The 12,793-nt window shown below is 41.5% G+C and overlaps 1 protein-coding gene across 1 annotated transcript; it reads right to left on the bottom strand.

The window, feature by feature from the left end:
- Positions 1-425: 425 nt before the first annotated feature.
- LOC146318060 (Krueppel-like factor 6) lies at positions 426-9,452 on the bottom strand. The gene is made up of 4 exons (XM_084732468.1): positions 9,132-9,452; positions 5,451-6,033; positions 3,548-3,671; positions 426-2,113 (listed from the first exon to the last, which is right to left on the bottom strand). Exons 1-4 carry the CDS (start codon positions 9,231-9,233, stop codon positions 2,062-2,064), a joined length of 861 nt encoding a protein of 286 aa, XP_084588594.1. The 5' UTR covers positions 9,234-9,452; the 3' UTR covers positions 426-2,061.
- Between the last annotated feature and the right edge of the window lie 3,341 nt (positions 9,453-12,793).

The following is a 12,793-nucleotide window of genomic DNA, read 5'->3' as shown; positions in this document are numbered from 1 at the left end:
GAAACTGAAGGGATTTCTTGAAATAAACTCAGAAAGATCAGAGAATTTCATCAACCCACATCGGAGTGCGTTGAAGTCATGTACAGTAACTGAAGGTAAAACATGCATAATAGTGAAGTTGGTACAGACATAACATCTGGTCCTGGTCTCATCTCAGTTCACCTGCAGACAGACAGAAACCTCTAGACCTGCAGTGCCGCTTAGCTGAACTGGTTAGACCGGTTTTGGTACTGTTTAGTCAGATCACGGGTTGTTTAAACCAGGACTGAGTAAAGATACTGACTCATCCTGAGGGCGAGACTTACCCAAACAAACAACATCAAAACAGACTCATGATTGAGAATGTCGTCATTATTCTAAAGGACACATCCTTTTCTTTAAAGACTGTAAGGGTTTGACACATCGACAGATAGAAACGGCCCGTACAGCGTGCTGTAAATGTTTTCTTTGCAGTAAATTTGTCACAACCTTGGTGGCTGAGCATTGCCACATTTCATGAGAACATATTTCCACGACTCTGTACCTTTTGACAGCAAGTTACAGTCCATCTGAAGTGCATCCAAACCATCTCATACTACATAGTAGTAAACCTTTACAAAAACTGAATTGCTTTTCCAAGTGCTTCACAATTCTGTCTCTAACCTGGGACATTTTGGGGAATATGATTTTGATATAGTTATGATATATTCAACAGATAATGCACAGAGATGTAAAAATGGCAGTCATTATGAAGCTGATATATAGGTTTTTTTTTTAATTATTCAGGAGTTTAGAGGAATCTGTCGCAAGACAAAAGAGCAAAGGTGCGACTGTATGGATCAGAGCCTTTATAAAGCAATTCAATAACGCACTAGTGCATTCGCAACCCCCGGTTGGTGTGTGTGTGTGTGTGAGAAAGAGAGATCTATTTAACAGGACAAGGCCACTTACATAAGGCATCAGTAAGGTCAACAGTGCATTTACAGATAGAACAAAAGAGAAGAGCAAAAGTGAAGAAAAATGAACAAAAATCCCATGATCAAGACAGTTGCCAAGCAATAGTGGTATCCCCAACTTATCAAGAAAATTAAAAAAAAAAACAAAATGACTGCCTTATGTGTTTTGTACAATACTATGATATTGAGTAATATGAAGGTAGCTGCTCTCGAATGGAATTTTGTTGTCCTATAAGCAAACAGGTGAGCAACACATCCCCGGATCCCATGCAACTTCTGTTATAATGGCAATAACTGTGTACAACCGTTGTTTTTTTTTTCTTTTTAGATACAGAGCTTACACAATGGACAACAAAATGAGCTTTATAGCGTGTATGTTTTGAGACAGGCTACATAATACATTGCACATTTAATAGCTGCACTAAACAAAACGACCTCCCATGTTTGAATAGGGAGCTGTAGTTCCACCTCCGGGCAGAAAGGGGGCGATCTCTCACAAATTAACTCCACAAAACAACCCCTTCCTCCCCTCCACAGCTGACAGACTCAAACAGCACAGACAGAACCCTTGCATTCATTCTCAGTGAGACCACAAATATCCCCCCCCCAAAAAAAACCTCCCTCACGCAACGCCATCCCTCCTCGTCATTCACTCGCAGTTCCACAATGCAAGCTCCATCCGCTCCATAAAGCCAGCACAGGCATCCAGTCGCAGGCACTCACAGTCCCCATGCGCACAGGCAAACACACTGTCATTGGAGGAACGGCACCCCTCTGCAGGAGTCCCATGATCCTCCAGGAAAAAAGCGTTGAACACCATACAGAAGAGTCTCTTTCCCATCTTCTCCAGGCCAGATTTTTCCCGTTTGCTAAAAATTTCTTCAAGTCTCTCCCCGCCCCTCCCACTCCTCCGTTAAAAGCCTTTCAAGAGCAATCTCCACAGCGAGGTGTTGGAGGCACTAAGTATGGTGCAAATAATAGCCTGCGTTGCTTCATCTTTTTCCACTGACTGGAACACGGCGGTGTCCCTGTTAACGCTCCCAGGACACACCGGCCTCGCTGATCCCCAACAGGTCAGGACAATCAAACAGAATCATCCCACAGAGCTCTCGACACAGAGGCCATCTTAGATGTGCCTCTTCATGTGCAGCGCCAGGTGGTCAGAACGGGAGAAACACCTGAGAAGATGAGGAAAAAAGAGAGATGATTTCGCTGTTGGATTTACAAACTAAAATATTTTCATATAACAACTTTACATTTACTGTTCAAAACCAATAGTGTTTGATTTTTCTTTGTACCTCTGTGGTAAATAAAGTTATTATTACTTAAAGGTCCAGTATATAAGATTTAGGGGGAGCTATTCGCAAAATATGCCAGAAATTGAATATAATAACTGTGTTTTTATTACTGTATTGTCATCTGTAGATATAAACCACTCATTCTAAGGCAACAGAAACACAATGATTTTTATTGTCCTCTTCCACAGAGGCTGCCATTGAACCGCCATGTTTCTGCAGCATATAAGTCCAAACCAAACACTGGCTCTAGAGAGGGCTTTACCTAGTTTGAGCAGCCACTGTAATTCCTCCTACACGCTTGGAAGGGGATGGTAAGGTGGTATTCAGTTGGTATTCAGCATTCATGCATTATTCCAAGATGGTTAGTCCTGTTGCTAGCCTTTTCACAGGCAGACAATTGAAATAAGTTAGCTATTTCTAATATATTGCATAATTCAATATGTTTATTAACAAGTGCAACCAGTTAAACCTTTTTCCTTTTTGTAGTAGCACATTCATCTGTACTACTGTTGAAATTGGATTTAAACCAGTGTCCACACTGGTGGCTTTTGCAGCCTCTTTTATTAAATTAGCTACAATTTAGAATATCAAGACCACTAAAAAATGCTATGAAGGTAGATTAACCTTATAAATTAATTTAACATAAAGGAACTAAGTAAACAAAAATAAATAAATAAACTTCCACAGAATGGAAGACAGGAATAGCGATTCAAGACAGCGGACATTTGTATTGTGGTTTCAGGTTCAGTTTGAGAATCCATTCTCCAAATATAGGAGTCTGACTTGAACTTCTGTTTGTGTTGTTGATATGACATTAAAATGATAAGTTCAGGGAACCAGCCCACATTCATTCTAATCCAGTTTCTCGTCACAACCTATATATGGTTTATCTAATGCCATTATCTGTCATTAAGAGAACTTCTACTGATCACTCATCCCCAATTGACCACTTGCTCAACTCTCTTTTCATTCAAGCCCTTGACCTTGATCCCGTTCCATCAGTCAATCCTTGACCTTCACTCATCCTTCCACCTAATGTGTCCTTTTGATGAATTAATTTGCATATGAACGTGTTGGTCTAAGGGGGGTTTACAGCTTCTTTTGGTGTTCAGATATTCTGGGAATCTTTTGGGGGAGTTACAATAATTCACAGGGAGAAAATTAGCTTTGCAACAGAGAAAAACACTCTAGACTTCCTTGGCTGCTTGTAATGATGTTGACAATCCAACTTTTTACAATCTTGTACTTGTTTAAGGTCACCCAGGTAATGTGTCACCAATCATGAACATTTACAGGCTTTTCGGCCGCTCTCACCTGTCGCAGTGACTGCATTTGAATGGCTTTGCTCCAGTGTGCTTCCTGAAGTGTCTGGTGAGCTCATCGCTTCGTGCAAAGCGCCACTCACAGCCCTCCCATGAACACCTGTAGGGCTTCTCACCTGCAAATATCACCACGGAAACAAAGCAATTAACATTTAACAGGAACTGTAGAAAGTGTTTTTTTGCAAGTCCACCCTTTAGCGTTTGTAAAATATCTCTGACAAGTGCCATAATTGTAGTAATGTTGAGCCATCAATCAAGACATCAGAATGTCTGACATTTTGGAATTCAACTCCTCAAATTATTTGGAGTTATTACTGATCCGAGAGGTTTTACAATCCTGATTTCAGAGAAACTATGATCCTGTTCAAGCAGGTGCTAAGCAGATTGGTCTGACTACTGTAAGTTGAAGAGAAAAACAACCTCGTGCCTTGTGGGTCTGGAGAGCTGTGGTATGCAGCTTTAAGGAGCTGCTCGAGTAGACGGCTTATGTAATGGAAGGGGGAGCTGCAGGAAAAAATAGAGACTATTCCTAATGGTCCTAAAGGCCATTAACCATGTGGCGAACATGGTCGGCGAGGGATGCCAGGAATGTGACTTCCTCTGCTAATGGGCGGCACAGCTTGGCAGAGGTCAAAGGTGACGGGGGAAACTGCTCACATTTGAACCCCGGACCAAACACTGCAAATGTCACATTCCCATAATTTCCTCTTCTTCGTCTTTCTTTTTTTTTTTACACTGCGAATGCAAATGGGAGACTTTCTGAGTCTTTTCCCAGGGTGAAATTTGAGAACTGTTGATTTGTTTTCAGGATCCACATCCTCTGGGTGCTGCTCGGCCACAAAAAAGCATCCCTCCACCCTCCCTCCCGTCTCGCGCTCTACGTCTCCCTTCCCCCTGCATGAAGTCACGTTCCTCTGTGTGAATTAGGTCACAGTTGAGGGCATTCCTCCCAACAAACTATTCAAAGTATGTGGGACGGTTTTCAGGACTTTGAGCGAGAAATCAACATCCAAGTTAATTTTACTCGGACTTTTGAAATGTTTTCATTTTCATATTGTAAAAAATGGCTTAAAATTATGACATCAAGGTAGTGTCATCTAGAGTTATCTAGTAACCGACAGATATATTGAACGACATAATATTCCTGGTCAGCCAATATTACAGAGTCATGGAAATATGTTGTCCTAGCAGAGGTACATCGGGCCATTTTATTAATTTTTTGGTAACCATGTAGTAAGCGGGATATTGTGCAGTCATTGGGTTGTTATTGGATCGATTCCGATACAGACTGATATAGCTTTGCTAGCCCAATATCGGACTGATAATATTGGCTGACCAATATATCTGCCCAGCTCTAATGTAAATAAAGACTATTGCACAATATGTTTTTACTCCTTAATATTTTCATCTATCCCAAATATCCAGTATCATTGGGTTCTGGTTTTACACCCCTCCCCGCCCTCCTCAAGCAAGTTTGCACTCATGACATTTGTAGAGCTGCAACAATCAATCAATTATAAATTGATTACCAAATTAATCATCAAGAATTTTGATAATCGATTAACAAGTCTAAGTAATTTTAAAGAAAAAAAGTCAAAATTCTGATTCCAGTTTCTTAAATGTGAGAATATTTTCTGATATCTTTAGTGTTTTATGACAGTAAACTAAATATCTTTTTGGGTTGTGGACAAAATGACATTTGAGAATATCACTTTGGGCTTTGGAAAACTGTAACTGGCATTTTTCACTATTTTCTGACATTTTACAGACGAAACAACTGATTGATTAATTGAGGAAATAATTGACAGATTAATTGATGATAAAATGATTATTAGTTGCAGCCACTGACATTTGCATGGCTGCGATAAAAGCATCTCACTGTCCAGCATCTTTACCTGTGTGCGTGCGCTGATGTGCTTTGAGGTGTGAGCTCTTGGTGTACACCTTCCTGCACCCATTGAAGTGACACCTGTGCACCCGCCTCCTGCCATCAGGCGATGCCTCCCCGCTGTTCAGCCCTGACCTCTCCAGGGTCCTCTCCATGCCCCCAGTCCTTATTTTCCCAGGTGAGTGCAGCACAGTCTGTATCCCACTCCACACCTGGGCAACAGAGCCCTCCTTGCCTAGCTCGGGCGAGGACGGTGGCGTGCTGATGATGGCGGAGCCCAGGTCTTCACTGCCGTCTCCCAGAATGTCAGTCAAAGAGCTGGAGGAGAAGTCGAGGGTTGGGGAGAGCTCCTCGGAGCTGTCTGAGGCCTCGCTGCTGGCGTCAGAGTTGAAGCCACCGGCGTCGAGGTGCTGGCTGTCCTGATTGTCTTCCTCCTCCTTGATGTGGGGGATCTTTGGGTCTGGATCGTTTGACTTGTCTCCGCAGGCTAGCATCAGCTTGCTCCACAGGTCCTCCTGGCTCTCAAATTTGAGGTCGGTGGCTGAGACGTAGGGCTCGCTCTGGAGGTACCTCTCCAGCTCGAGGCATGTCTGCATGGAGGTAAGACAAGATAACAGTGAGTTCATGGGTGCACAGAGCCTGAGGCCTGAAACAGAATGCTCCTCTTCAACTGGAAATTCCCAAAAACACAGAAAAAAAAAAAAAAAAAAAAAGTGATTTCTTTTCAATGGGAAACACAAACTCTGGTGTTCTTCTACACACTGTGTTTATTCTTAGCCTGAGCGGCAGCAGGAGGGGGAAATGCTGTGACACTGTAACACCACTGGCCCTGCTTCCTTCCTGCCTGCAGGAACGAAGACACAATGTCCTATGCAGAGGATAGTCAAGTATGTTCTACGGGTGCCCTCTGAGGCCATATCAGGGAAGATTACAAGCACCACATTTCCTTCTGAGAGCATGCAAGAACAAGGTGCTCTTACCCACAAATACTTGCATGGTTGTGTGCGTGCTCACCAGTGCGTGTAGGTGCGTGTCGGCATTGGTCATGAAATTTACATATGCTACAGAGCCCCCCATCGGGTTAGGGAAGTGCTTGTAGATCTTTTAAATCTATCAATTATTCAACATAATGTGGATTTAATAATGCATTCGGAGGCATCGCTAGAAATAACATAGCACACCAGGGACCGAGAGGAGGGAGGTCTGGTTCACGGGGGTCCATAAAAAGCCTGGCATGAATACTGCAAGAGCCACTGTGGATTGTGGGCTTATTTTCTTTAAAAAGGAAGTGAGAGAGCACTTCCTCAGCCCGCTGCAGTCAGTGAGCACAGGCCAGATATGAGGGCCGCTAACAGGCCTGTGCAATTTCCTAATGAACCAGATTACAGCCAAATTTTATTACAACAGGACTGAATAGACCAGAGGTATCCACAGTTTGGGGTCACAAGATAAATCCAAAGGGTCACAAGATAGTTAACAAGTGATGTAAGAAGAAAAAAACAGGATTTTCTTTTCTTAATCCTTTTTAAGAGTTTCACCTCTTCAGACTTCTAAAATTATTCAAATGACACTTTCTGAGAAGGGGACACTGTGGATGCTCACAGGTTAGAGGCATATGCAGCATAGCTCATCAGTGGATTGAGAGCTGCAATGATTAATCGATTAACTATTAATCGCTGAGTGATTTTTTTAATTTACCCCTATTTTTAATAGCCAAATTATCTGATTCATTTCTCATCTTCTTTCATCTTAATATTTTCTGGGTTCTTTAGTCCTCTATAAGACTAAACCAAATCTCTTTGGGATGTGGACAAAACAAGATATTTCAGGATGACATTTTGGGCTTTGGAAAGCACTGATGAACATTTTTCTTTTTAATATTAAATGGTCAAAACAACATGTCAGTTAATCAAGAGAATGATCAACAGAACAACCGGTAATGAAAATAATCATTTATTTCAGCCCTACAATATAGTTAACAAGTGAGGTAAAAATAAAAAATCTAAGAGGTTTTTAAGAGGTTAATGTCTTCAGACCACTTTAAATATTCAAATGAGACTGAGAAGGGGATATCCTCTTTGGCTGCTCGCAGCTCAGAGGCATATGCAACAGTGGATTTAGAGCTGCAACAATTAATCGATTAGTTGGCAACTGTTCGGTTAATTGTTAAAGTACTTTTTAAGAAGAAAAAAGTCAAAATTCTCTGATTCCAGCTTCTTAAATTGAAATATTTGCAATTCATTTCTTTGGGTTGTGGCAAAACAAGACATTTGAGGATGTCATCTTGGCTTTGGGAAACACTGACACACATTTTTTCACCATTATCACATTTTATGGATCAAATAGCTAATTGATTAATCAACAAAATGATCAACAGATAAATCAAGAATAAAAATAATTGGTGGTACAGCCCCAGGTGGATTATTTATAACAAAAGTGTGCAGACTCTGGAGGTAACCTTGATACATTTGATAGAAACTACAACTCTTATAGCGAACACCATAATGGATCAAAAATGTCCATAAAGCATGATGAGGTGTCAATAAATCATATATATACAGACACACTACACTACAACTTGGAAACAGATGGAATGTTCTTATGCCAAAGGGGTAAAAGGTCACTGCAACTTATCACAAACACACTTTATGTCTAAAATAGGAATATTGTGGAAACATTGTACTAATTTAGTAATGAGAGAGAATGCATTTTAGACAAATGTTTCTCGTCAGCAGTGTTGGATGAATCCCAGGCGAGCTTTAAATGCCTGGGAGGGCGACTTGGCCCGAAGCCTGAATGAGATCTGATAGACGGCAGAGATAGAAGAAGATCGAAGCGTGTTGCCAATTCAATTCATTTCATACCCTATAACCCGAACAAGACTTTCACATCTCCCCTACATTTCCAGTATAAAACTCCACTGCTCTGACATCCAGGGGCCGCTTTGTCGAGCCAAATTGGAATAGAAATCCGTCTCTCTCTCTATTTCTCTATCAGACTGTCACTCTCTCGTCTGTGCGCGCGCGCGCGTGCGAGTGCGTGTATGGGGTGACAGTAGAGCAAGAGCGAGAGACAGCCAGAGGTAGCGAGAGAGAGAGAGGAGAGGAGGAGGAGATACGCGCAAAGACGCACGGCTCGCCATTCAATGGCTAAATCTGCAACCCAGCGAGTTTTTATTTAATCACAAGCCTCTAAAACATGCAAGCATGAGCCGAGAATATCTGTAATGATATACTCAGGAACGAACCTGACCAGAAAAACAACTCTAAGCATGCCAAAACATGACAAACACAGCAAAACTACAAGTCACTTTAGGGCTATTATAGAAATATTATAGTTATAGCTTAAGAAATCAGAATAATGCCGAGAATAATCCTTAAAAGTAACTATTTATACCACATACGCACTATCAGAGCGTATGGAAATGTCACTGGAATATGAAAGAGATCTGTCATTAAGGGAACTTGCATCACTTCCCCAATAAACGCATGCAAATAGACTTTTTAACAGGGGAAGTGATATTAATTGTTGCAACAAATCAAGCGTGGAGTTATATAAACAACTTTGACATTTGCACGCAGCTGTCAGCCGAGAGCAAGTTTCCCAAAATGATGGACATTCCTTGCAGATCTATACGGGACGATCTGTCAAGCTGTGTGTTGTTTAGATGGAGGGCACGAGTCGTTACCTGCTGCCAGTACTCTTCCAGAGACGGTAAAGCTGAAAAGTATCCGGTGTCGTGCACAATTTGGAGCTCCTGGAAGATGCTACACATCGGAATGACATCCATTTCACTCCTGAGATGCAGCCACGAGCAGAAGCGAATTCAAGCTTGTAGAGAAACGAAGCCTGCGGTGTTGAGAGAGACGCTGGAGTCTCGGCTGTATTTGCATGTATGATGGTCTTGGAGTGAGTCGTGCGCTTCCAAGTGGAGGTTGTGAGCGTGTGACGCACCAAGAGCGCACAACACCGAACTCTCCAAAAGTCAGTCAGCGCACTGTAAACTTCCCCCCCGATTCAAAATTACAGACAAACCCACCCCCATGTGATTACATTACGTTTCGGCACGTCCGCCAATGGGCGCGCAGAAGCGCACCACCCGCCTACCAGACCACCCCTGGCCAATGCCGAGCCAGAGCCGACTCATCCTGTGTGTTGTGGTTGGCGCGCCGCGCGGAGCGTCTCCGGCTCCCATTGGGCTGAATATGCGCTATTTTTAGAGCACTATATAAACCAGAGTCCTCTCTGAGCGAAACGAGGAAGTTGGGCTTTATACTGATTCAAATGTGTGGTCCAGCTTCTCCGGAGCGGCAGCCGGGGAAGAAGGAGAAGTGGTCCGATCTCTAAATAGACACACTTCACTGTCATTTCATCACAAATACACCACGGACATTTCTTCTTCTTTTGGCGACTTAAAGGCTTGAATGTTAAGAGGGAAGTCTGCAAAGAAATTCTCGCATTGGCTCAATATTTCTCCACCCTGTAGAGAGCAAAGCAAACCAGAGCAGTAAAATTCCGAGGTGCTTGCAAACTCCGGGGGATCGTCAAAGATCTGATCAATTTCTGAGCTCTATGAAACAAATCAGACAGACTTCTTCTTTTCATGGCTGTCCAGAGATCCATGAGGAGTATTATGAGTCTCCCTGTGACAGTGAAGACAGTTTAATAAGCTATTAAGTTATAATAGTGTCGCCATAAAGATGATTATTCACAAAATGCTGTGCAGGTTATTGGAGTGGCAGCAGCTTGAGGCAGACCATGAGGGACAGGTTTGCTTCTGCTGGAGATAATGTGCGTGTGTGTGTGTGTGTGCGTGTGTGTTTTCAATCACCTGTGGCTCTTTTTCTACGAAAGTCTTGCTGCAAAGCGTGTTTACTATTTTCGATTGTGATCATGAAACCACATTGCCGTTGTTGCTTGTTTCCTCTAGAAGCAGGAAAGAAAAAGAGGTACCAAAAAATACGCATGGGCCACCCATGGTGCACAGTGAGAGTTTCTAATAAGATCCCAATATATCTCTCACAGCTTTAGGATGACATGTTATAAATACACACTGGCAGTCTTCCAGAAATGTATGTGCTTTTCCCCCTCCTTTTTAATGTAGATAATCATTGCTCTGTGGTGATCACTGCCCCCCCACTTCCCTTCTCCCCAACATCAAAGAAGCATGAATATTAATCAGATGTAATATGTTGATATATGAAGAGATTTATGTCCTCGATGTGCTCTGCTTCAGGATTTATTATGTTGTGAGAATAAAAAGTTCATTTGTAAAATGTCATTTCTGCTTTGGAAAAAAATCTCATTATTCCGTTCCTTTAAAATACAGGTGATCCAGACATTTATTTTGGTAAGTGGGGAGTTAAATTACCTACTTCCCTTCAGAAAATATGATGAAGAGCACTTTAATTAGTTTGGATTTGATCTTTCTATCAGCTGTCAGTCTTTTCAGTGGGGAATATCTTATTTAATCTCACACCATCAATCACCATGCTATGACTAAGCTCAGTACCGCCTAACATACAGTACATGTGAGTAAAACTACATCTCCAGTTGCATAAGATGTGGGATAAAGTTGAATTCAAGTGGAACAACAGCGGCATTGACGAGTTAAAGGCAGGCAGGCGATGTGACAAACAACATATTTGGAACAGAGCACCATTGTTTGACCCATCGGCCCGGTCGAGCGCCTCCACAACGGAGTCTCTTTTGTTGAGATCTCAGCTGTGGGCACATTTGCAGCACTCAGCAGCATCACATTCTGTCATGAGTCTATGGGGATCGGGGACAGAGAGCACATGGACAGGTCTCTGTTGTAACACAGATGATAAGTAATGGAAGGGAAGAGTCATGCTTCCCTAAAGCATCGATGATTCATTGTTGACCTTAAGAGCAGTGCACAGGGACAATAGAGTATTTATATCAATGCACGTACTGTAGGCCTATGTATCTTCACTATTAAATACTTCTTGTTATGTGCAACATGCGGTTAAAAGAATGAAGGTTTTCGGGACTAACCTGTGCATTAATTTAACTCTAAAGTAATGAAAAACATTTATCAAAATCATTGCTCTTCCCCTGACAGATCATTGGCTCAACAACTTAGCATCACCATGCGCTATGTAGACTAACATAATGTCAGTGAAACAAGTGCTGCTTTTCAAATTGGATACTTTTTCTTTTTGCTCTTAGTATGTACTTGCAGCTGCCCTTACAAAGTACATGCAGTATGCATACAATTTGTCGTACCATTGTGAGAAAAGTAAAAGTATGTGATTGTGGGTCAGAATGAAAAGCATGCTGGCTTGCATGCCGCAGAATTCAACAAGATGCATTATGACTTCCAAGTATTTTTGACATACTGCATCTGACATACTATGTATTGGGACATTCCAGCCTGATCTCCTTCCTGAATCGTCAATACCAATGTTGTGTCATGATGATGTGCATGGTACCCATTAGCGGCTGAAAGAGACACACTGGGCTTTCAAGTATCTTTAATGTAAATTAATCCATCACTGTATGAAGTTCTGGGATTTCAACATAGTATAAATAGACAGACCGTGAGATGGATGGCTCAAACAAATACAAAACTTTCAACCAGGAGACTGGTATTCATGTCCCATGAAAACAAAAGATTGTTAAAAGTTGTACATAATTTTATGTGTATTCTGTGACTTTCGTGTTTCACTTCATTGACATTCTGCACATGCATGCATCCATTAATGAGACAAATATTAACAATAATAAGTAGACAAAAAGTGCATTGTAATAAAAAGTAGCAAAAGGTATTTAAAAATGCATAATATAAAGATGAACTTTTTTCTTCTTTTTTTGCATACAATTCAGACGTACTAATTTGTCATAACGATGTGCCTTGAACTTGCTCATACATCCTTCACAGTTTATAGCACGGAATTTAAAATAAAAAGAAAAATATGTGATTGTGGGTCAGAATGAAAAGCAAGTTATTGTCATTAACACAATGTGCAGGCATGTTTGAGCAGCAGCACAGAGTCTTGGGCAAGGTTTTTTTTTTCTGTTCTACATCATTTTATTACAGCTCTGTCATCTAACTTTTCAAACCTAAGTAGGGCTCATTTTTTCAAGAAGTAAATGAACATTTCATCGTTAACAAACTGTTTTTTTTTTTTAAATAAATGTTCTTAAGTTATGTTGTCTTAGCATTGACGGAGGGGTTTCAATTAATGTGGGCACCCACAGGCAAAGACATAAATCACTGTGATGGCGCCGATGGGCCTACTATGTATCGGGACATACTAAATCTTATACTGGCATACTAAATAGTATAGTGGAATGGATACTGGAATGTACTTGGAACTAAATATA

This window comes from Lutjanus erythropterus, chromosome 12 (genome assembly GCF_056507025.1).
Source record: "Lutjanus erythropterus isolate fLutEry1 chromosome 12, fLutEry1.hap2, whole genome shotgun sequence".
NCBI lineage: Eukaryota > Metazoa > Chordata > Actinopteri > Lutjaniformes > Lutjanidae > Lutjanus > Lutjanus erythropterus.
This window is presented reverse-complemented; position numbering and strand designations above follow the sequence as displayed.